Source organism: Balaenoptera borealis (assembly GCF_965194805.1).
Source record: "Balaenoptera borealis genome assembly, chromosome: 15".
NCBI classification, from domain to species: domain Eukaryota; kingdom Metazoa; phylum Chordata; class Mammalia; order Artiodactyla; family Balaenopteridae; genus Balaenoptera; species Balaenoptera borealis.
In genome coordinates this window covers 10,094,773-10,118,834 of record NC_138871.1, presented here as the reverse complement: position 1 = coordinate 10,118,834, position 24,062 = coordinate 10,094,773, and the positions used below count along the sequence as shown (strand labels likewise).

The 24,062-nt window shown below is 49.6% G+C and overlaps 1 protein-coding gene across 2 annotated transcripts in view; it reads left to right on the top strand.

The window, feature by feature from the left end:
• Nucleotides 1–16,988, top strand: part of NPHP1 (nephrocystin 1) — a 103,405-nt gene extending 86,417 nt beyond the window's left edge. For both annotated transcript variants that reach the window (XM_082356205.1, XM_082356206.1), the window contains exons 21-23: nucleotides 10,840–11,007; nucleotides 13,225–13,347; nucleotides 15,367–16,988. In XM_082356205.1, the coding sequence (XP_082212331.1) occupies nucleotides 10,840–11,007; nucleotides 13,225–13,347; nucleotides 15,367–15,429 (354 nt within the window). In that variant the 3' untranslated portion in view covers nucleotides 15,430–16,988. The remainder of the gene's footprint in view (nucleotides 1–10,839; nucleotides 11,008–13,224; nucleotides 13,348–15,366) is intronic.
• Nucleotides 16,989–24,062: the final 7,074 nt, after the last annotated feature.

Here is a 24,062-nt window from a genome sequence, read left to right as displayed (position 1 = left end):
TTGGGCAATTTACTCCATAGAAAGAATTTAGAAGAAGACAACTATCTCTGCAGTGTTATTTACTGTGGCATCATCTATAACAGGAAAAGCTAGAAACATCCAACCTCCTTGCCCTGGGGCCTCATTGAGTAAATGAAGTTTTATCAACTTGATGGAATGTAATGGTGGCATTGAAAGTATAGTCAGGCCTTATTACTCACGGATTCTGCATTTGCAAATTCACTTACTAAAATTTATGTGTAACCCCCAAATCAATACTTGCAGTGTTGTCACTGTCATTCGAGGACATGCGCAGAGTGGAAAAACATTTAAGTCACAAATTAGAGACACACACGGTAAACCTGAGGTTGATAGCTGCCTTCTTACAGCTCATACTGTAAACAGGGTCCTTTCCCAGGTCTGTTTAGTGCCATGTCATGCATATTTTTGTGCTTTTTGTTGGTGATTTTGCTATTTAAAATAGCCCCAAGTCCTCTGCTGAACTTATTTCTAGTGTTCCTAAGTTTGACAAGGCAGTGATTTGCCTTATGTAGAAAATACGTGTTAGATAAGCTTGTAGTTATAGAGCTGTTGGCTGAGAGCTCAGTGTTAATGGATCAACAGTATATATTAAAATAAGGTGTCTTTAAACAGAAACACACATAAAACAAAGTTATGTGTTGATCAGTTGATGAAAATATTGTGACCACAAGCTCGCAGGAACCTAGCTCTGTATTTTCCCAGGAGCAATGCTTCACGATTCACAACTAAATTTGCCAGTGCTGAGGGCAACTTTACAGAACTACCTTGAACGACAAGAATCGACTGTATTATTGAGCCACATAGCAAAATAGAAAAATATGGAAAGTTGAATACAAAATGTATGTTCACTGTGATTTACAACTTTATGAAGAATATGTATACACCAGCACTGGGCCTGGGAAGAAGCATAATAAAAAATTCCTTTGCTGTTAACATTATTTTTACAATCAATTTAAAATATTAGGGTTGAAAAATAATAACAGATCTAATTCCTGGCATGCCGTTTAAGCCATTAAAATCGCCCCAGAGTTAAAGCATTTTGAGTGGACGGTACCAAACTCCCGAGGGACAGGTGCTCTGACCACAGTGGCACGAACAGGGGGTGCTCTGTTCAAAGGAGCTGTGTCTCTCGGGCATTTGCACCAGAACTGCCCGATGGGGTCCAGAGTGCAGCCCCTGGATGCATCTCCTCTTATTTTTCCCGTTTGAAGGAGGTGCATCGAACAGGTAGTTGTACGTTCATGTTCACAGCAGCACTGCTCACAATAGCCAAAAGGTGGAAGCAGCCCACGTGTCCATCGACGGATGAATGGATAAACAAAATAGGTACATGGTATAATGGAATATTATTCAGCCTTAAAAAGGAAGGAAATTCTGACAACATGGATGAACCTTGAGGACAATATGCTGAGTGAAATAAGCCAGACACAAAAGAACAAATACTCTATGATTCCACACATATGAGGTACTTAGAGTAGTCACATTTATAGGGACAAAAGAAGGATGGTTGCCAGGGGCTGGGGGAGGGGGGAAATAGTAAGTTATTGTTGAATGGGTGCAGGGTGTCAGTTTTGCCAGATGAAAAGTATTCTGGAGATGGATGGACGGTGGAGATGGTTACACGACATGAATGCACTTAATACCACTGAACTGTACACTTAAAAATGGTTTAAATGGTAAATTTTGTTCAGTGTATTTTACCACAGTTTTTTTTTTTTTTTAAGATTTATTGATTGATTGATTGATTGCTATGTTGGGTCTTCGTTTCTGTGTGAGGGCTTTCTCTAGTTGAGGCAAGCGGGGGCCACTCTTCATCGCGGTGCGCAGGCCTCTCACCATCGTGGCCTCTCTTGTTGTGGAGCACAGGCTCCAGACGCGCAGGCTCAGCAGTTGTGGCTCACGGGCCTGGTTGCTCCGCGGCATGTGGGATCTTCCCAGACCAGGGCTCGAACCCGTGTCCCCTGCATTGGCAGGCAGATTCTCAACCACTGCGCCACCAGGGAAGCCCTACCACAGTTTTTTTAAAGGGGAGGGGTGTAAACAATGGCCAAAAGACCCTGGACTTACACAACGTGGGCCATGGACACCTGAATGTGAGGGACAATCATTGTCTTCGTCTCGAGACATCTCAGCATCAGAGGGAGTCCTCAGGGAGTTCTGGTTCCCACCGTGGACAAGGCCAGAACTTGTCCTTCGCGGAGCCCGTTCCTCCCGGGCCATCAGAAGGGGTGGGAGCCCCCGGTTCACTTGGCACTGCTGACCTCCTGGGCCTCCCCGTCTTGAGTCAGGCTTTTTCCTCCCAGCCTGCAGTTTCTGAGGCTTCGTGGTACAGTCTGCGTTCACCCGAGTACCAGGAAAGGGAAGGAGGGGCCATGAACGCTTCATGAAGATTAAGGCAAGTGGTAAGAAAAGGAATGCAGTGTTGGTGGTGACTGGACCAGCCAGGCTGAAATGCCGCCCAGCTATGCAGAAAAACCTGCCACCTGTAGTATCACCTGTAGTATCACCTGTAGTATCGCCAGCATCTCCTCCTGGTTCTCAGCACCTGGTCCGCCCCACCTGGACCACACCTCCTAGGTGCAGCCAGGAGCCCAGGTGCAGACCTGAGCCAGGTGTCTTCTGGCTCCTCCTCCCCCCTTCACATGGGGTCATCGCTAGGACAGCACTGTCTTCAGAAGCTCTCAGGGTGTGAAGTTCACTGCCCTGTGGCAGCCCAGCCCCTGCATGGGCCCTTCGGAGGCCCCTCAGCTCTCTGCTGCTCTGTCCAGGTGGACAGATCAAAGGAAAGGCAATTCTCTTTTTGTCTCTCCCATTCAAAATCTTTTTTATTTTAATTTTTATTGGAGTATAGTTGATTTACAATATTGTTAGTTTCAGGTGTACAGCAAAGTGAATCAGTTATACATATATCTATATCCACTCTTTTTAAAAAATTTTTTTAGATTCTTTTCCCATATAGGTCATTACAGAGTATTGAGTAGAGTTCCCTGTGCTACACGATAGGTCCTTATTAGTTATCTATTTTATATATAATAGTGTGTGTATGTCACTCCCAATCTCCCAGTTTATCGCTCTCCTCCCTTTCACCCCTGGTAACCATACGTTTGTTTTCTGCATCTTTGACTCTATTTCTGTTTTGTAACTAAGTTCATTTGTACCATTCTTTTAGATTCCACATATAAGCGGTATCATATGATATTTGTCTTTCTCTGACTTACTTCACTCAGTATGACAATCTCTAGGTCCATCCATGTTGCTACAAAATCTTTTGACTTTTGAAACGAGCATCCATCATCCAGCACAGCGTCTTTCTTCTTTCTTTTTCAGTGTATATGTTGGTGATTTGGATTAGTTTAAACCTTCCCAACCCTGTCCCTGAGCCAAGAAATTTTCCTCCCAGGAGGCCAGGGCACTGATTGGTTTATTGAGTCTCATTCCAGAAACATTCTGTGCATCTATAAACAAATGCACATATACACAAGCACACGCACATACATTTCCTTCTTTTTCTATATAAATCATAGCACACTGGGCACGCTGGTCTCTGCCTTGTACAATTCTTAGAGTTTGTTTCATTTTGGTATACAGAGTTTTCATTCTTTTTGAAGGCTGCTGAGTGTTCCATTGTGCAGACATAATTGCTTTCACTAGCCCCCTCTTAATGAACATTTGGGATGTTTCTTTATCTTTCTGTAACCAGCAAGGCTTTTTGGGGGGGGGGTTTGAATTTTTAAATTTTATTTTATTTATTTATTTATACAGCAGGTTCTTATTAGTTATCTATTTTACACATATTAGTGTATACATGCCAATCCCAATCTCCCAATTCATCCCACCACCACCACCCCCGACATCACTTTCCCCCCCTTGGTGTCCATATGTTTGTTCTCTACATCTGTGTCTCTATTTCTGCAGCAAGGATTTAATAAACAACCTTATACATTCATCATTTTGTGCACGTGCATTATTTATAGGACAAATTCCAAAAAGTGAAATTACTGGGTCGAACAATATGTGCATTTAATGTCTTGATCAATATTGTCAAAATAGTAGATTGGCTGACGGCACCGTTATTTAACCTGGCAATGGCAATGGCAATTGACTTCAACCTGGGGGCTGCAGGTGGACTTTGAGGGTCTGTGAGTCCCAAGATTTGTAGACAAAAATCGTGCACATACATTGGTACATTTTTCTAGGTGACCAAAACTTTCATCAACTCCTTAAAGGGGTCTGTGCCCACTGAATGTTCTCACTCACCCCGCTGATTAGTCTTCCAGCTCTTCCAGAAGTGAACTTCCCATCCCTCAGGAAGGCTGGCCTTGGAGTTTCCCTCTTCTGGGTCTTTCTCAGGGAAGATTCCCTCCAATCTCCTTATAGCTAACAACATGGCCAAAAATGGTTACTCAACACTCACCCTGTTCCAGAGAAACTCGTCTAATTTTCACGGAAACCAGGAGAGAGAAGCCATCCCCACCTCCTCTGTTTGATGGACCAGGACATGGACACATAGATGAGTTAAATAACCTGCCCAATAGGCAGAGGTAGGATTTGAATCCGGGAACATCAATGCTTCTTGTCTCATGAACTGAAGTGGATGAGCCTGGAAGCAAAGAGAGGGGCTTTGGGGGTTCTCAGTCCTGGCTGCATGACCTGGGGATCTTTTAACAACGCAGCCTCCCTCACCAGTTCCATCAGAATCTCTGGGGCAGGATCCAGACCTTGGGGCTTCCTCAAAGTCTCCGGATGGTTCTAGGAGTAGCAAGACTCAGGGTGCTGCTCTGAGGGTTAAGACTCAGGAATCCATGTATTTTAGAAGCTCCTTACCCTTATGCCATATTTTTGGCTTAATTCTTTTCCTTTATTAAGCATTTTTCAAAATAATAATTATTGGCGGTATAGTGGTGAACATAGCTGCCTTCCAAAATAATAAGCATCTTCCAAAAGTGACCAAAGTAGGGCTTTTTAAAGAGTATCATTTTCAACTCATGACTTGCGACTTGGTTGATACAGTCCAATCCCATAGTAGTTATTATATTTATTTAGAGGTCAAATTGTCCCATCTTTGGCCAGCAGGAGCCTTCTGAATCCTTCTGACCTAACCCCAGAAGCCTTTGCTATCTGCTCTGGTGAGGTATCAGGCCCAACTTCCCACCCTAGACCTGGAATCAGCCATCGCTCCCATCTGGGTGCTGTTACCCCAGTTCTCATCCTCTAGTTCTTTAACCAGCTCTCTAAACGTGAGGGAGCTATTCTCCATGTTCTAGAGAAGAATGAGTAATTAATAAACTTATTGTTAAGCTCTGTCCTCCCTTAAGTGATCCTTTCCAGTTTCGGTTCAGCCTTTAGAAAATGCATAGAGGAGTAATCCGTGATTGTTCTTAAGGAACAGACTTAAGAAATTGCCAAAATTGTATTTGAAATACACTTGCTCAAAATGTCTGCCTCTAATAAAATATTCTTCCAAGTTGAAGGCCAGCCCCAAACATCTAAAAATATCTCCTGCTCTTGAGAAATACAAAATGAGGATTAAAAGGAGACAGCAGTTTAGGTTGCCAAAGAAAATTTGGAAAGCTAAATATAAGTTTAAAAAAAAAGTCAAGACAAATACTCGAAATTGCCTTCCCTGTAATGAATCCAACCTAGGCTGCCTGAGGCAGAAACAGGATAACAAACTCCACTGGGTCTCAGTTCACCTGGAGTTTGTCCTTGGCCCTGGTCCTTTCAACTGTTCAGAAGGTAGAGGGTGTGGAAATAAAAAGTAAATAACATTCCTCTGTGTAATGTTGATTATGGATTATGCAAACTTTACGCCAAGAAGATTCCCGTGCAATTTGAGTAGATTCCCAAATGCTCAGAGGTCCTACCTTTGGGGTGTGAAATCTGGTTGTGAGGCGAGATGCACAGGTACCCTACCCTGTGCCCTGCGTGGCCTCAGACCTCAGTCCCCTCCAGGTCAGCAGCACCTCACAGACCGTGGTGAGAATGAAGTGGGGACATATAGACTGCGTGCATGCAGCAGTGTCTGCCCAGTGTGGCCTCTGATGGCAGGAGCTGGGCGGGGACCCCTTTGCCAGCACTGACAGGCCGGGTGGGGCTGAGGCACACTCGCCCGCTCCCCTGGACCTGGCACAGGTGAGCTGGCAGTAAGTGGCGGCAGGTATCAAGTGGCAGCTCTCTGGTCTTAGAAAGCCCAAGGGAGTTAGAATTGCTGTACAGAAATGAGGCCGTCTGAGTGAAATGCATTTTATAAACTGTAAAGCCCCTAGTGAATGTGAGGCGATGGTGGGCTTATCACTGAGTCAGTTGAAAGAATGCTCTCTGACACCCTTCCCACCTACTTTGTTCCAGGCCCTGTGCTGGGAACTAGGAATACAATGGTGAATGGCACAGACCATTCTCTGCCCTCGGAGGTCTCAAGTGAGTCTAAAATTTTACAGGTTCTGGTGCAGTCACTAACTCCCAAATGCCATTCCCACTAATAGCCAGCATTGTTCGGGTACTGGCGGTGGGCCAGCATCTTTATGCACTTCCCATGGCTTGGTGGGGAAGGTGCTTGGCAGGTACCCACAAGCCAAGCCCTGGCACCTCCCTGCAGCATCAGTGCCCCCGTCACTGGGATCAACAGGCAAGAACCTGGGGACAGCGGCTGTCATCCTGCAACACTCCCTCCTCAGGACAGGGCAGCCCTGGCTCACTCACTGGCAGTCCCAGGCCCAGCCTAGGACTTCCAAAATTCACTTGGAGATTGTTTGTTGAGGTCTGGGGAGATGTGCTCCCAGAGCTGGTGCTTTCAGAGGCGTCCAGGCTTCTGGGGGTGTTGCCCAGCCGTACAAGAGCCTAGGAAGCTCTGCCTTGTTGTCAACTCTCTGGTCTATTCTGGCTTCTCCTCCTGGTGCCTTTCTCTTCAGAAGAACCTGAGAATTCTCCATAAATTCAAACGTACTTTTCCACTCCAGGACAACGGCAGTGGGAACCTTATTGTTTATTTGTAAGATGAGAACTCTAGTCCCAGAAAAGCAGGACCCGAAAGCTGCATATCTTTCAGCCGAGCTGGACAGAAGTAAGTGGAGTTGTTTATCCAGGAAGTCTCCAAGAGCATCATTCAGAACTGAGCTACACCCACAGTCGTGATCACAATCAAACTTCAATAAACATAGGAGGGAAAAAGTGAACAGGAATGAAAGTTAACAGAAGCCACAAACTACAGAATCAGGCTACCAAGACAAAGACAATGGAATCATCAGCTATTGAATATAAAATAAATACCAAGCAAAATTAATGAAAAGATGCACAACACCTCAACACCCTGTACCACTATTGCACAAACTGCAGAACACCAGAGACAGCGGGAAGACTCTAAAAGCAGCCAGATACCTAAGACAGATTCCACAGCGGCAATGAAGCTGGAGCAAAATGGAATACTATGGAAAGATGTAGAACACAGAAAATACCTTCAAAGGAAATAATTGTCAGGGGGGAAATAAGGACAGTTTTCCGACAAACTGACTGCTGCCAAATGACCTTTCCTAAAGAAACTACTAACAGTTGTATTGCAGGAAGAAAGAAAGTGATCCCAGAAGAATATCTGAGATGCAAGAAAATCTTCATTTCTTAAGGAGATCTTAAACTTGACCGAAAAAGCACAGTCTATAAAAGAAAAGATTAACATATTCAATTACGTTAAAATCAAGAACTCAGTTCACCAAAAGACATCATAAAATGTGAGACATAAATTGGTGCAGCCACTATGGAAAACAATATGGAGGTTCTTCAAATAATTAAAAATAGAACTACCATATGATCCAGCAATTCCACTCCTGGGTGTTTATCCAAAGAAAGCAAAAACACTAATCAAGAAGATATATGCACCTCAGTGTTCGTAGCAGTGCTATTTATATAACAGCCAAGATATGGAAGCAACCTGAGTGTCCATCAACAGATGAATGGATAAAGAAGATGTGGTATATACACACAACAGAATATTACTCAGCCATTAAAAAGGAATAAAATATTGTCATTTGTGACAACATGGGTGGACCTGGAGGGTATTATCCTTAGTGAAATAAAGCAGAGAAAGACAAATACTGTATGATTTCACTTATATGTGGAATCTAAAAAATAAAACAAATGAACAAGTATAACAAAACAGAAAAAAATGTGAGAGACATATGCTGGCAGAATATATCTGCCATATTTATAACAGTTAATGAGATCCACACTACTAGGAAGAATTCCTATGAATCAATAAAAAAAAGACACACCTGTAAGAAATATGTAACCAATTAAAAAACAACAATAAAAAATTGCACAGAAGAAGAAATACATGAAACATATGAAAATAGACTCAATCTTATTAGTAATCATAAAGATTAAAATCTAATGAGACACATAGAAAATCCCAAGGAACCTACCAAATAACATCCCCCCCCTCAAAAACCAAAACCCTCCTTAAAGTAATACGTGAGTTTAGCAAGTTGCAGGATACAATATTGACAAACAAAAAGTCAATCATGTTTCTATCTGCTAGCAAGGAACAACTGGGAAATGGAAATTTAAAAAAATTATACTATTTACAATAGCTCCCCCAAAATAAAATACTTATGCGTATCTATAAGAAAATGTGTACAGTATCTGTATGCTAAAAACTACAAAACATTGATAAAAGAAGTCAAAGAACATCTTAATCATTGGAGAGGCATACCATGTTCATGGATTGGAAGACTCATCATAGTAAAGATGTAAAGTCTCCCCAAATTGTTCTATAGATTTAACACAATCAAAATCCCAGCAGATATATATTGTAGATATTGATAACCTGATTCTAAAATTTATCTGAGGGACTTCCCTGGTGGTGCAGTGGTTAAGAATCCACCTGCCAACGCAGGGGACACAGGTTCTATCCCTGGTCCAGGAAGATCCCACATGCCATGGAGCAACTAAGCCCACACGCCACAACTACTGAGCCTGTGTGCCACAACTACTGAAACCCACACGCCTAGAGCTCATGCTCCGCAACAAGAGAAGCCACGGCAAAGAGAAGCCCGTGCACCGCAACGAAGAGTAGCCCCCACTCGCCACAACTAGAGAAAGCCCGTGAGCAGCAAAGAAGACCCAACACAGCCAAAAAATAAAATAAAAAAAATTTTTTAAGTAAAAAAAAATTAAAATAAAATTTGTGTGAAAAGGCAATAGAACTAGGGAAGGGGATGAGCTTTCTCCTGAGATGGGCAGAAATGTGAGTCACCTGCACTGACAACTATTTTGAGTGCTGTAACTTTAGAGAAAAAATTTTTTTAATCTAGTAGTGTGAATCCTCCAAACCACAAACCCAAGAGACATCCTTGGCTCCCCGTTTCCCATCACTCCGAATCTCCAGTGGTCTCATAGTCCAACAAATTCTTCTTTTTCAGAATTATCGTATTACTTAATAAAAGATACACTCCCATGTACCTACTATGAAGTGAAAGAAATAGAACATTATCATTATCTTTGGAGGCCACTGTACACTCGTTCCCAATCCCATAACTCTCTTCCTCAGAAGGATCATTCTCAGGAGGTGCTGATGAGGGTTTTGAAGGAATTGGGAAGTGGCAATGAGTTCAGGTTTTGTACCTGTTAGACTTGAAAAGCTTGAGAGGCAGGGCCAGGAGTGGGGTGAGGCAAGTGGGGTGCCTAGGGTGCAAATTGTAATGAGGCACTTGCTCTCAGGGGTCATACAAGTGCAGAGAGATGTCCAAGTAGAGACATCAAGCGGGCATGCAGGGCTGAAGGCTGCAGAGAGAGAAATGACCTGCACTGGGTTCCTGGGATCACCAGCCCATGTGGTGCTTAAAAGCACAGATGTAACAGGAGTGAAGACAGGGGGAACCCAGGAGACTCGCCAGGACATTCTAAGGAGGGCCGGGAAGGAGAGGAGACAAACCAAGAACAAAAATCCTTGGTGCTCATGTGCCTGTAAACCCTTGTCCTCCAGGCCTCTAACTGAATGTGCTGTCCGGTGGACATTTAGTTTCTCCCTGGGCTCACCAACATGGCTGCAAGCCCAGCCCCAAAGCAAACAAGTGCAGAGCCCGAGGCAACAGGAATAAGTTTTGGCTTTTCCGCCAAAGGGATAATAAGTGGCTAGACAGAGTTGAGAGGTGATTTAAATGGAACTGTATTGCCCAACTGGTAACTGACTCCAGGGCGTCAGATACTATACCCAGGAGGCTCCAAACCAAATATCCACAGGGCTAGGCAGGCACTGTCAGTGGATGAAGGGAGCCAGAAGGAGAATACTATTCCACAGTGAAAGTGAGCAACCGGGAATGTGCCACACAATGGCATAGGGATTGGGAAGGTTGGGGATGTGGTCCACTGAGAACTCCAGGTCCTTTTTAAAGAGCCAGTCACAACTGCTTTCAGGCTACTCTGGCTGGGGAAATGGGTTCACTGTGGCCAGAACTACGGATTTCTCAAAAAAATGTCTGAAATCTGAATTTTTCGTGTGAAATATCCCTTTTTAAATGTTGGCAACGTATGCAGAAATGTTTCAAAAACTCTATATACCAACACTGTTTGGGCCAAGAAGACACATCCACAGGCCGAATTTAGCCAAGTCTTTCCATTGGAAACCTCTGTGTTAACCACGTGAATTTCCTAACAAAATTTACTCTGGCTCAGGGGCCAGCCTTCCTTCCCCATTTCCCTCTTGAATCCCACCTAACTCCACCTGAAGAGCGTTTAACCAGAGCCAGAGGAGGAGAGAGGTGACCCGCAAAGGGAAACGTGCCCCAGACCAGCCAATAAAGCCCCTTCTTCTGTGGTTTTCTCTTACAGATATTTGGGTGCTGGGTCTGGATCCTGGTGGCTGCCACCCAGGTAGCAAACCCACTGCTACAAGGATGGGTGATGTACGTCTCGCTCACCTCGTTCCTCATCTCCCTGATGCTCCTCTTGTCTTATGGGTTCGGATTTTACAAAAGATTCGAGTCCTGGAAAATCCTGGTAAGAACAAGTGAGAGCGACACTTGGCTCCTCCCAGGCCAACGTCCTGGGTGTGGTGAGGACAGCAGGCCTCCTGGGCGGGAAGGAGAACCAGAGACCTTCCCTGGCCTGGGCCCCTAGGGCAGCGGTCCCCAACATTTTTGGCACCAGGGACCGGTTTTGTGGAAGACAATTTTTCCATGGACCGGGGTGAGGGTGGGTGGGTGCTTCAGGCGGTGATACGAGCAATGGTTCAGGCGGTAATGGGAGAGATGGGGAGTGATGGGGAGCAATGGGGAGTGGCAGATGAATCTTTGCTCACTCCCCCCTGCCCCTCACCTCCTGCTGTGAGGCCCGGTTCCTAACAGGGGTTGGGAACCCCTGCCCTAGGGAACCCCGACTTTTTGTTTGAATGTGTTTACTATTAGGTCGGAATGAAAGCTTTCCTCTGCCAGAGTCCATCCTTCACTGTATTCCCCCTTATTGCCTCCCTCATTAGGGAATATCCATGGCCCAGCTACTCCTGCAGCAAGCGCATCTGGAAGCGTTTTCCCTCTAGATTTAATTTATGGTAAAATCATTGGAGCAGCATTGAAGGAAAGGCTAGTCGAAAAAGAATCACCCCAATCTCAAGATCCTACCACAATCACCTATCACCATTCAATCTTCCATATTCCTGGCAAATTTTATGCAAAATGTATAAATCGCACTGAACCAATAATCTTGGATGTAGAGTCTTTCGTTTAATATTATGTCGTTAAATTTTTTTCATCACATCATCTTGATGACCACTGAAAATTCTTCTATATTGAACAAGTCAAAACATATACAAAAAGTAGGGAGGATTATATTATGGACCCTCATGTAACCATAACCCAGATTCCAGAATTTTCAAGATTTTATCACACTTGCTTCACCTAGCCTTTATTTTTCCCCCTGAAGAATTTTAAAGCAAACCCCAAACATCATGTCATTCCATTCCAGACACGTCAGTATACCTCCAAAAAATACACACACTTTCTTACATTATCACACTTAACATAAAGTTAACAATAATTCCCCGGTATCATCAAAGACGCAGGTCACATTCAGGTTTCCCCCATTGTAACTGAAACATCTTTTTGCAGTTGGCCTATTTGAATCGGGGTCCTCACCACGCCCACTTGCACTTGGTAGTGATGGTTATTGGGTGCCTTTAATCTAGAATGATTCTCCCTGACGGGGACTTGCTGAAGAAACTGGGTGGTCAGCTGTCCTGTAGAAGGTCCCACATTTTGGGTTTGTTTGCTTCTTCCTGGTGTGATTTGACTTGCTGGTCTAGTCCCTGAATTTTCTGTAAGCTGGAAGTTCGCATCTAAAGGTTAAACTGAAGATGGGTTAAACCTTTCTGGCAAGAACGCTTCATAAGTGGCTTCAAGTCACATCACACGTAGTGACTGTTGGTCCCTCTTTCACTGTGACAACCTTACCCCATCAACTTTTTCTCTAATGCTTTCTTTCATCTACTGATGAATATTCTTTAGGGGCTGCAAAATGCCGATTTGCCTATTATGATATTCCTCCCAGAATTGATAACTATGACATCCTTGTGGTATTGAAGAACTCTGCTGAGAGTTTAGCATAGAGGTTCAAAAATTGAAATCTAGAGTCAGATTAGCCTGACTCTGCCATGTGTCAGCTAAGCCTCAGTTTTCTCATCTGTAAAGTGGAGATGTTAATAGTAGCAGCCTTATGAAATTAGCTGTGAAGATGAGATGATACATGTGTATACCATTAGGACAGCACCCAGCACACAGCAGGTCTTCATAGCACTAATGGTTAGGAGCACAGGCTTGGTGTTAATGTGGCCTGGGCTCAAATCCTGGCTCAGCTTTTATTCACTGACTTTAACGTTGAACTTCTCTTTCCTCAGAATGGCACTAACAATAAATAGTACCGACCTCATAGTTGACAAGGTTAAATGAGATAAATGGGGAAAAGGCTTAGCCTAGAGCTTGGCTGGGAAGAAGCACTCAATAAATGTTGGTTCATATTGGTATTATTATTGCCGTATATTAATCCACTATTGTTCACCACATAGAAATTTCATTAGAAACACTGCAAAAGAAAAAAGCAGGAGTTTCGGGAGCAGGTTTGTCTCTTTTGCCCCCTCTTCCCAGCTACGTAGTCAAAGAGGAAAGTGTTACCTGCTCGCATGTCCGCGTGACTGTGGCCATGGCCTCTGCTCCATCTTTCCAGGACAGCCTGTACCACGGGACCACTGGCATCCTGTACATGAGTGCCGCCGTCTTACAAGTACATGCCACGATCGTGTCTGAGAAGACGGACCTGAAAAACTACTACATAAACACTGCAGCCTCGGTGAGTGCTGGGCAAGAACATGACAGCTGCCACCATGGAGGGAAATGCATGAGGCTTAATTCTGTCTCCTGCAGAACAGATGTTCCTGAGCCCTCAGGCTGAAGGAGCCTTGCAGGATAGGAGGAGGGGTGTGTGTGTGTGTGTGTGTGTGTGTGTGTGTGTGCGCGCGCGCGCACGTATGCGCACGCAATCAGGTGTGCCCAAGCTCACAGGGTACCAAGTCCAAGTTCAGGTGTCATCTCTCGTCTCGGGTTTTCTTGCTCCCTCTTACACCCACTACGCTGCCCTCAGAATATGTTTTTCCAAAACGTAAATTTTCCAAAATACACATCTCTTATTGAAAACTCTTCAGTGACTCCCATTGCTGCTGGAATGGAGCTGGAATTCCTCAGCATGGCTCAAGTTCCCGTGTCCTTTTATTTCAATGACAGACATGCACAGGGTAACATATTGGCTGATGGAATCCGAGGCAAGGTGGTCCAGGCGAGTCATGGGACACGCAGGACCCCTGGCCTTTAGGTCCACTGGGACCGGAGACTCTAGGCCAGCAGGGCCCGGCCTTTCCAGTCCCCGCGAGGCAGCCTCCTTCCTCTCTTGGTGGGATGGCGCCCTCACGTGGCAGGTGGCTCACAGCTGGGGAATTTCACCTCTGGCGCCGCCTAACCTTCCTTACACCTTCCCAGGAAGGTCTAATCCCCAGGCTGGGTCCCAGTCCTCCCCCACCTGCCGCTGTGACCGGGAAGGTCCTGTGTCAGTCGGGCACTCCCACAGGGATCAGGCAGCAGGAGGAAGGGGTGTGGCGCAGGGTGCTGACCCCATTGGAAGAAGGATGCTGGTCAAGCGAGGCGACCCACTAGGGAGGCCTCAGGGGGCTTTGGCTGCCTTTCCGGCCGGTCTGCTCCCTCCCGTTCCTGGCCCAGCACCACGCTGCCCCCCCAGCCCGGCTGCTCGCCCTTGCCCTCCTGCTCCAGCCACGTCAGTCTCCTTGCTGCCCCTGGAGCCGCTCTCGCCTTGGCCTTGGCCTTGGCCCCAGGACAAGCACCGCAGCTCCGTCCCCTCCTGCTCGTTTCTCCTTCTGGGTGAGACCGTTCCCCTCCCCGTCCCCTTCCTGCTTTATTTTCTCCTGCGCGCTTAGCTCCACCTTCCATACTACTCTACTGGTTTATCTTGCTTATTTTCTGCTTCTGCCACTAAAAGGTAAGCTCTAGGAGGATAGGAATTTTTGAATTTTTGTTCAGCATTATAGCCACAGTTGCTCTTGAAGCACAGCAGGTGCTTACAAGATATTTGTTGGATGAATGAATGAATGGAACAGAGTGTGATTGGACAGAGGGTTGAAGTGAGGCTGGAGTCGTCTGCTGGGCCAGGACATCGTCAGGCAGCGCAGTTGGGCGACTCTGGGGATGGCTTTGGACGTGGCGGGTTGGGGATGGACCCCTGGGAAGGGAGGGGTCACAGGTTTGTGGCTTGGGTAGCTGGATGAGATGAGGGTCCTGGGGCTGACTGAGCTAGTGAGGAAGTCTCAGGAGTTCAGTCTGGACCATAGAGAGCTCGAGGGGCCTCTGAGGCACTGAGGAGCCGAGAGATGGGTGCGCAGAGTTGAGTTCTGGACCAGTGAGTGAAACTTGTCATCAGAGCACAGACAGTGGCTGAAGGTGAGTGGGGGGAGAGTGCCCAGAACCAGACAGCAAGAGAGAGAGACACAGAGAGAGAGAGAAGAGGGGGAGAGGGTCCAGGGCAGGGATGGAGATGGACCCACTTTATGGCCAGGTAGAGGAGCACACGTCTTGCAGGTGAGAGGGACGCTGCAAAGTCACAGTGGAACACGGGGATGGAGCGTCTCGAGGAGGATGGAGGGGCTGGCCAGTGGCTGCCGCCCTTAAGCCAGGCAGGGCTTGGGCAGAGAGGGGACGAAGCAGGGTCAGAACGAGGGCCTCCCAGCAGCAAAGAGCCTGTGTGGGTTGGGAGCGGGGAGCGATCACCAGCATCCCTAAGGAGGTAACTCCCCGGCTCTTCCAGTTCTTTGCCTTCATCACCTCCCTGCTCTACATCCTCCATGCCTTCAGCATCTATTACCACTGAAGAAGCAGGGAGCTGGGCCGACGTGGGAAACACTCTTTTAAAGCCTGCAGTATCAGCTCCCAAAAGTGGGTTTCAATGTTTGCCATCTGGCTGATAAACAGAAGCTCAGCGATGACATCACTGGATCAACAGACCATCTTTTCAGAACGAGTGATGAAATCACATGCTGGCAAGATCTGTTTGGACATTTTAATTCATTGTGATGAATATGAAAAAGCTGGGAGGAGGGCTTTGTTGTTTTTTGTTTTGTTTTGTTTTGTTTTGCCTGGGAAAGTAACTGTCTCTTGGAATTATCTGACAATGAACCTCGCTCTTCTAGAAAACTAACATCTGTAAGCCCTCACTCCTGAATATTCCAGGTCTACCATCATCAGGCCTGTTTGGGGATTCTGCCTCAGCAACGAGATTCCCCACAGCAGGTCTATGGGAACCTTCACAATTTTCTTAAAATCGAAATGGTGCTGTCAACGCCTTCAGATCTGAAGACCCACAGACCTTGTTCCTGTCCCGTGGTCCTGTCTCTGCTTCTCAGCGGTGGTCCAAACCCGCTGCCCCCTCCCACGCTGCCTGACCCTCATTTACATCCCCTCCCCTTTCCTCCCCAGCTTTGGGAGCCAAGGGAAATCTGTGTAAAATCAGCTTTGAGGGTAGATAATAAGCGATTGGCTCTACAAAATTTTTACACAGCAAGACCTGGGGGAGGGGAGGAGGGGTCGGGGAGGGAAGGGTGTAATCCGCTTCTCTGTAACTGTAAGTCAGGCCGCTCTGCTCAGAGAACTGCAGGGCTGCAGGACGCCTGGGTCAGGCCTCCAGACCCCACCCCCTAAGGACTGGGAGTCACCCTATCCCTCAGAAAAGACCATCAAGGAAGCCGGCAGGATGTTACACGCCAGGATTCTCCTCTGGGCTCCTGTCACATGTGGGACATCGATGAGGCCGGAAAGGACCCATCCCAGTGTTCCTCCTGTTTCCCATGCATCCCCGAGTGGTCCAGCTGGGAGGGGCCTGGAACCACCCAGCCAGCCTCCTGCAGTGAAGGGCTCCCAGGGGCCAGGACATGCAAATGTATTTGCACTTTGGGGCCATTCTCAAAGAAAAGGCACAGAGAAATGTAAAATCGAGGTGCTGGATTCCCAAGTAAATGTTTTTCAAAAGTAGGCTGTGCCGTCGGGCGTTTCTGTCCCTGTGCTGGGGTTCCAGCTGCTTGGCCTCAATCTCTAACGTTGAGTCAGGGCTCAGCCCCTTAACTGCATGGGCCCGATGCCGTTTTGAAATGAAATAAATTATTATGTGGAAGGGACTTGTCTTAGCCTATTCTAGGGCTTACAGTTTTGTATTGACTCTTTTCTGCTCCTGAAGGGGAGGGGGAGGCAGGAGGGGAAGTCACCGGAGAGAAAACTCTGGCTTCATTCCCTGACAACTCACTTTCTAATCGCTCCCATAGCTTGAAAAGCCACCGTTCATCTCTCACGTTCTTGCCTGGTGGCTATCTGAGATGGTCATTGTTAAATATTTACTGAGTAGCCACATCCAAATAAAAGTCATTTGTACAGTCAAAAGCCTGGAGTTGGTCGGTTTCGTGGTGTCAGCACTGGAACTGGCCACCATGTGACAGGTACCGACAGCAATTGCACAGAAAGCACATCGTGGAGGGTTTTAAGGCCCAGCCCACCCGGCCTTGCTTCTAGGGCAGCTACACAGGGGCACTGAGACTGTCTCCAGGGCTCCGGTTTGTGGTGTCATTTCCACTTCAGTAAGAATAGTTTGGGTGCAAGCTCCAGAAACCAAACTCATGCAGCTTAAGCAAAGTCAGGGATGCCCTGGCCAGGCCTGGGAGGTGCAGAGGCCTGGGTGGGCAGGAGAAGACCTTTACCCAGCCCTCTGCCCTCATGTCCCTGCTCTCCTTCATGGGGTGCTGTCCTGTCCTCCCATCATATTGCAATGCCCCCCATCCACTGGGCAGACACTGTGGACCCAGCCCTGAACCCCGGCACCCCCTAGTTCACCTGCAGCTGCTGTAGCTCCCAGCCACCTTCCTGCCTTCAGGACGGCTGTCCTCTCTCTCTAGGACTCTCCCCAGCTCTCATCTTCTGTGGGGAAGACCCGAGGCAGCCTACCAGGCTCCTCAGAGCCCCCAGCAGAGGGGTGCCCCCCCTGGGCCGAGCGAGGCTGGGCTTTGCTGGGTGTCCCTCACCCAGCAGGATCCAGGGAGCCCCCACTTTCCCACGGGGCTCCCTGGATCCTGCACCCAAGTCCTCGCCTCAGGGTGGGCTTCAGGGGAGCTCAGACTAAGACATCCTGATCTCAGGTGGCCTCAGCCTGCAGCGGCTTAAAGCAGGGTTTCGGTTCCCCAGCCAGAGATTGAAGTCAGGCCAAGGCAGTGAGAACGCTGAATCCTAGCCTCTAGACCACGATGGCCTGTGGCAAGGCCCCTGGCCCTTTGGCTTTGCAGAAGTGAATTCCCACAAAGACAGAAAGTAGCAAAACAAGTAAAGTGTTTATTAGGAAGAAAAAGAGTACGTGTGGATAGACACAGGGGTGGACCCAGAGAGAGAGCCGCGCCCTCAGGGTAGTTTGAAACACTTACATGGGGCATTTCTTCCAGGTTTCCTTTGGCCAATTATCTTGCTTTGCCTGGTTCTGAGTCCGTATTTGGTTTATCTCAGGGTCCTCCCATGTGTGCGCATGCATCTCTTAGCCAAGATGGGTTCTAGCAAAGAGGAATATAGCTAGGTTGACATCACTCCCTTTTTGACCTCCTGAGCACGCCTCGTATAGTCGGGAAGGTCTCCTTGACCTCGAGAACAAGGAATATGCGGTCTCTATCTCTTATCTGGGCAGGGCTCAGCTCCTCTCTCACTCCTGCTATTTTGGAGCTCAGCCTGGGGCCCATCTATCTCCTGCCTCAATCCCACGACCTTGTCCTGAGCCTCAAGCCCATGCTGGGCACTGGGGCCACGGGCACTGGGATGCAGGGTCCTGCCAGCTGCGTTCTATGGCCCTGGCTGAACAAGTCGGTAGCAGGTTTGATTGGCAGCTTTGTCCAGACAGCCGAAGTTCTGCTTTGACCAATAACTGGGCTGTGATCTTTAAATGAGATAAGAAAAAAAAGACCATTAAAATTTGAAAACTAAACAACATACTTAGCTCTGGGGTCTACCTCAGCAGGAATGGAAAATCTCTAGTTGACAGGGTGTTACCCTCACCCTCCTGCCCCCTCCTGCCCCCAGATCTGTCACTGACCTTCCCGTTAGGGATTTGCCGGGGAACACTTCTCAGTGAAAGCTGGACGTTGACCATGGAGGACCTCAGGCAGCCCTTGATCAACATGATGGGCAGTGGGGGAGCGGTGCCGATGTCCCCCGACATCCGCAGAGCTCACACCCCACGTTCTGCTGCTAGATTCTCCCGGGTGGGACCCGGTGCTTCCTGGGACACCAGAAGATGACGAATCTTATTCCCAGCACTGCTGTCCCTCGGTCAACCATCTCCAAGGCCGCATGTCCCTGCCTCTGTCCTAGCCTGGTCATTACACAGCAGCTGGCCCGTCACCTCTCAGCGACTCGTGGGCTGGGGGGTGGAGGCTTTGGGTGACATCTCCATAGTGACGCTGGACCTCCCCTGCACAGAGGCTTTACTCCCAGCAACTTGTACCGACCTAGTGGACCTCGGCCTGACTGCGTTGGGATTGATCTCTGCATACAAATCTGGAACGGGCATGTAAGACCCTCTATCTCTTCTGTGTGTGTGTCTTATCAGAGAAGAAATGTTAGAGGTAGTGATTAAGCACATGGGGTGAGTCAAGACCCCACCTAGACACCTCTTTTATTCTAACTTATCCACCAGGGCGTCCAGGAAGCACACTGGTTTCTGCCCACTTTAAAGTGTCCCGTTGGCCCCAGTCCCCCGCTTCCACCCTTGCTCCAGGGCCTTTGGCTGCATCTCCTGCAGGGTTCAAGCCAGGAGGGTTATCTCTGGCCCATCCTTCCCCTCCCAGCCCCGCCCCCCAGGCCTCTGCACCAGCCCCCCTCCCTGTATCAGCCCCTCAGAGGCGGTGCATCCTTACCTTACAGAAGAGGAAGACATCTGGATCTCACATCCAGAACGCTGCACCATCAAGCCATAGCTCAAAGCCCCAGTGTTTCTCCAAGTTTTCTTCCTTGTCTTGACCCTTAGCTGTAAGGAGATGTCCTCAAAGCACAGGAAACACAAAAATATGGCCCAGTTTATCAAAACATGCAGAACGTCATCCCAGGAAGGTCGTGCATCCCTGCATCACACTTTCTTCTCACTTTCACGTTAGCGCCGAGTTGTTAAGTTAAGCGCGTGTGACAGTCAGGGTTCCCTCGCCCACGTCTGGCTCCCCCTTTGCCGGCAGGATCCAGCTATTGCTAACAGCAGCAACGTACCCGGGCTACCTTGCAGCTGGGGCTCGATTCTGGCTACTGAGAGGGAAGCAGAGGTCTGCTCCAGGGGAGGGTGGGGTACAGGACTGGGGAAACCTTTTGCTCTCTGGATAAAAGGGTCAGACATCACTGGTTGTCTTAGATTGAGTTTCCCCGGGGACAGGCTCTGAGACCGAGGCTGCGTGTGTGCCGCTTCACCGGGGAGGGCTCTTGGGAGATGCACCTGGGACAGGTGGGGGACGCAGGGCCGGGCAGAGGGAGGCGGTGGCCTGCAGGGAGGTTGCAGCCGAGGCCTTGGTGGATGAGCTGGCCCCCCTGCAGGGATGCCCTGCCTGAGTCCGGAGGGCAGCGCCTCCGTCTCCCACATCAGCCCTCATTGGCAGTCACTGGTATCAGGTCATTTCCAGAGGGGAGGGGGGCGTGTCCACCCGTGTGAAGAGGTGGGCTGGGCAGGCACCGCCACGCCCACTGCTCGGCCATGTCCCCTTCCTGCCGTGAGCAAGAACATCATGGCCGGGCTACTGTCAAGGAGAGGGCAAAGACATCGGCCCAGACACGGATGACTGTTGGGCAAACATAGCCAGCTCTTTCCTCAGACTTTTGTCTCATTATGTGAGAAAGATGACTCCCTGTTTGTTTAATCCACCGTGGTCTGCTGGCCGATACAGCGGCTGAATGCGCAGCTGCCTGAGACTTGTATTCTTTCCTGCCTTCCCCTCCACCCCCAAAGCCTGGCCTCCCCTCAGCCCTATCCCCAGACACTCTAGGTCCTGAATGAATCTGAAATTTGTCTTCTCCGTACTACCTCCCAGGTCCTCATCACTGGGAATCCCAGGACCTAGGTCCCCAGAGCCAGTCATGGATAAGATTCTGTCCCTCCCTGGCTCCAAATCCTTCACTGCCCTCAGAATAAAGTCCAAACCCCTTGGAAAGTGACCGCACAGGCTCTAAATGCAAGTCTGACCCCTGTCCCAGGTCCAGCTGCATCACCACCCCGGGCTCACCCAGCTCTGATGGTCCAGCTCAGCACTGCCGCTGTGTCTGTGCATGTGGTGGACGTTCCATTCCCTCTTCCTGGGAACTCGAAGGCCCTGACCTTCCTGTGTGCGTAAAAAACTCTTGTTTATCTTGCAAGACGGATTTCTTGTCCCCTGGAGTTAATCATTGCCTTCTCAGGCTGCTTCTGTACCTGGGGCGTGTGCTGCCGTCCCACTGCGTTGCTCTAAATGCTGTGCTGTCCCCCCACCCAGCCAGGACGTTTCAAGGGCAGGGGTTTGGGTCTTGGATGTTTTTATTGTCTTTGCGCTTCCCTACCGTCCCCTGCCAGGGCCCCCCATCCTCAGCTCTGAGTGCTTGGCGGCACTGATGACAGAGATGCGGCCTTGCGAAGGCCATTGCCGGCCTGCAGGGACTGATGGCAGAGCTGCCTCCGGAGCCCTCCCTCCCAGGTCTCACCTCCAGCCCACGGTCTGACATCCCGGGGGCAAACGGGTGTTCTCTGCCTTGTCCCTTTTCTTCCTGGACTTTCACATGACAGTTCAGCTCCTTTCACCCTAGAATCCCAGCCACAATGAGGAAGAGCGCAGTGTGTCACCGCCAGGGCCCAGTCCAGCGCTGGTGGCCCTGCTGCAGTCGGCCGGAGCTACCCGTCTGGCCGGCTTGCTTCCCAGTCCACACTGGTTCCGGGCCCAGCACACAGCAGGGTGGATAAAAAGGCATTAAGTGCGCCCTAGAGCTCCGGGGGCCCGGGTATGAGGCGGCTCCTCCGAGGGAACTGTTAAGACAATGCCTCCAAAAACATCAGAGCCAGATGTGAGAAGCACGGGGATTTGGGAGCTGGGAGGGGCAACTGGGAGCTTCAGGTGCTACTGGGAGCCAGGTCCTCTTCTCTGCACTAGGAGGACCCTGGCTTCGGGCTGCGGCTGCTCTTTTTAGGGCGCCTCCTTCCTCATGTCTTTGTTTCTTTACCTGGAGAGCAGCTCTTTAGGAAGAAGCAAATGCAGGGGCCATCTCTCTGGGGGTCAACTCCACCAGGCCTGGAGTGGGGGGATGGTGGAGGGCAGGGAAGGCTGTGCAGAGGAGGCTGCTTCTGCCTCTTTCCAGCCTTGTGAACTCAGGCAAGGCGCGTCACTGCTTCAGCACTCCCATTTCCTATCTGTAAAGTGGGAGGCACGGGATCCCTACACTATAATATCTAGGTGCAGTTGCATCAAGACGAGCTGTGTCAAGGTAGGCTTATGCCGAGGTGGAGTTAGGTCCAGGAACAGATAACGTTAAGCTGTAATGACGCGGAGGTGGAGTAATATTAAGGTGTGTTTAAGTCAAGATGCAGTTGTGCAAGATTTAGATATGTCAGGGGGTATTATGTCAAGGTTCAGTGGAGCTATACCAGGATGCGCTTATGTTATGGTGTACTCATGCCAAGTTACCTCAAGGTGTAGGTCAGCTACGGGGCACCTGTCGATGCCATGGCAGCTGTAGGATGGGAGCCTGTGAAGCGGGATCATTACTGACTTGTGTAATCGGACTTGGCAAGGAACCCACGAGGGCGCCCTCGAGGTAAGGTCCCTTCCTTCAGCAACAATAGGAGACGACTCCACCTCCGTTAAGATCATGAAACTATTTCTCCTTTCACAGTTGACTCCTTTTAAGCGAAAATAATTCAGGAGCCAGATTGAGGTGGGAAACTGGTTGAAAGAGCTCGGTGCAGTTACCCGAGTGCTCCACTGGGTGGCGCGCGGGCTCCGCTCCGATGCGGGAAAGAGCGGACCTTCCCGGTGGCGGGAGGTGGTCGGGCCGGAAGTGGCGGGAAGTGGGGACCCGACGCAGGCGGTCGTCTTTGGGGATTTTGCCAGGGAAGGCTGCCCGTGCCGCAGGAGACAGCAGAGGTGCTCCCTGCCCTCGGAGCTTTACCCACTGCCTCACGCATGGGAAAGGAGGCCCAGGGACCTGCTCTGGCACAGTTTGCATGTTGGGTCAGGGCTGAAGGAGAGGGGGCGGGTGTCACACGGAGGTCCCCTCTGTCCATCCACCGTCGCTGTGGCGGGGGGATAGCTGTGCCCAAGCCAGGGGAGAGGTCTGCTCTGCCTGGAAGGGGGGCGGAGGGACTTCTGTCTGATGCCCTCCCAGCCATCACCGCCACTCCACTCTTTTCGCTGGGCTATGTTCACCGAGTGCCCACAGACTCCTGGGCCCTGGGGTGATGGAGCCTGGACCGGGGATGGACACGTGCTGGGACACGTGCTGGGTGGGAGCTGAGCTAAGGCTGCTCCCAGGGGCCACTGAGGGAGAGAGGGCAGAGCATGGGGGATCCCAGGGTTACAGCACGATGTCAAAAGCCAGCCTTTCCTTTAATCAGCTTCTATCAGGTATATGCCCAGGTTTCCAGACGCTTCCAGGGGCATCCCTGACCCCGCCCACCCAGCTCCCCAGCCCCCTCCAGCGCCCCTGAACAGATACGTTTATGCAGGTGTTTTGGGCCCCAGCCCTGTTATGTGGCCCTACCCATTGCTGAAATTCTGCAGCTGGGTCCGAGGATGGGCCTCAGCGTGCACTAACACCTGCAACCCTGGACATGTGCCTTCACTCTGTGCCTTGGTCTGCTTCTCTGTGGATGCAAAGATGCCCTGGAAGGCCCTCTGGGGCCACTGCTTCCTCCTAGAAAGGCGGGCAGGGAGGGTGGAGGAGAAAATCGAGGAGAGAGACCCCAGTCCACTTTTGTGCAGTGGGAGGGCAGGTCATGAGGCCCAAGTCAAACCCGGGGGGTCCCCTCCGAGCCAGGCTCCTTTGGTGCGGACTCAGGAGACACGGGTGGGAGCAGCTGAGAGCCTTGGGGCAGAGCACATGCCTTCTAGGGGCAGCCTCGATGTTTGCTGTCAGCAAAAACTCACAGGTTTTGTTCTGTCGCCTGCATGTTTGCTGAGTCTCTGCTGTGTGCCTGGCCCTGGGCAGGGCTCTGCTCTCAAGGACTCAGGAGTCGGGTGTGGCAGGGGCCACAGGGCTCACGTCTTAGGGCAATAGGGCACTGACCCAAACTGGAAGTGATCTCAGGTGGCCTCGGCCTGCAGCGGCTTGAAGCAGGGTTTCGGTTCCCCGCCAGAGGTTGAGGTCAGGCCACGGCAGTGAGAGCGCTGAGTCCTAGCCTCAGACCACCAGGGACCAGTTGCCAGTGACAAGGCCCTGGCCCGTCAGCTGTGTAGAAATGAATTTCCACAGAGAGACAGAAAG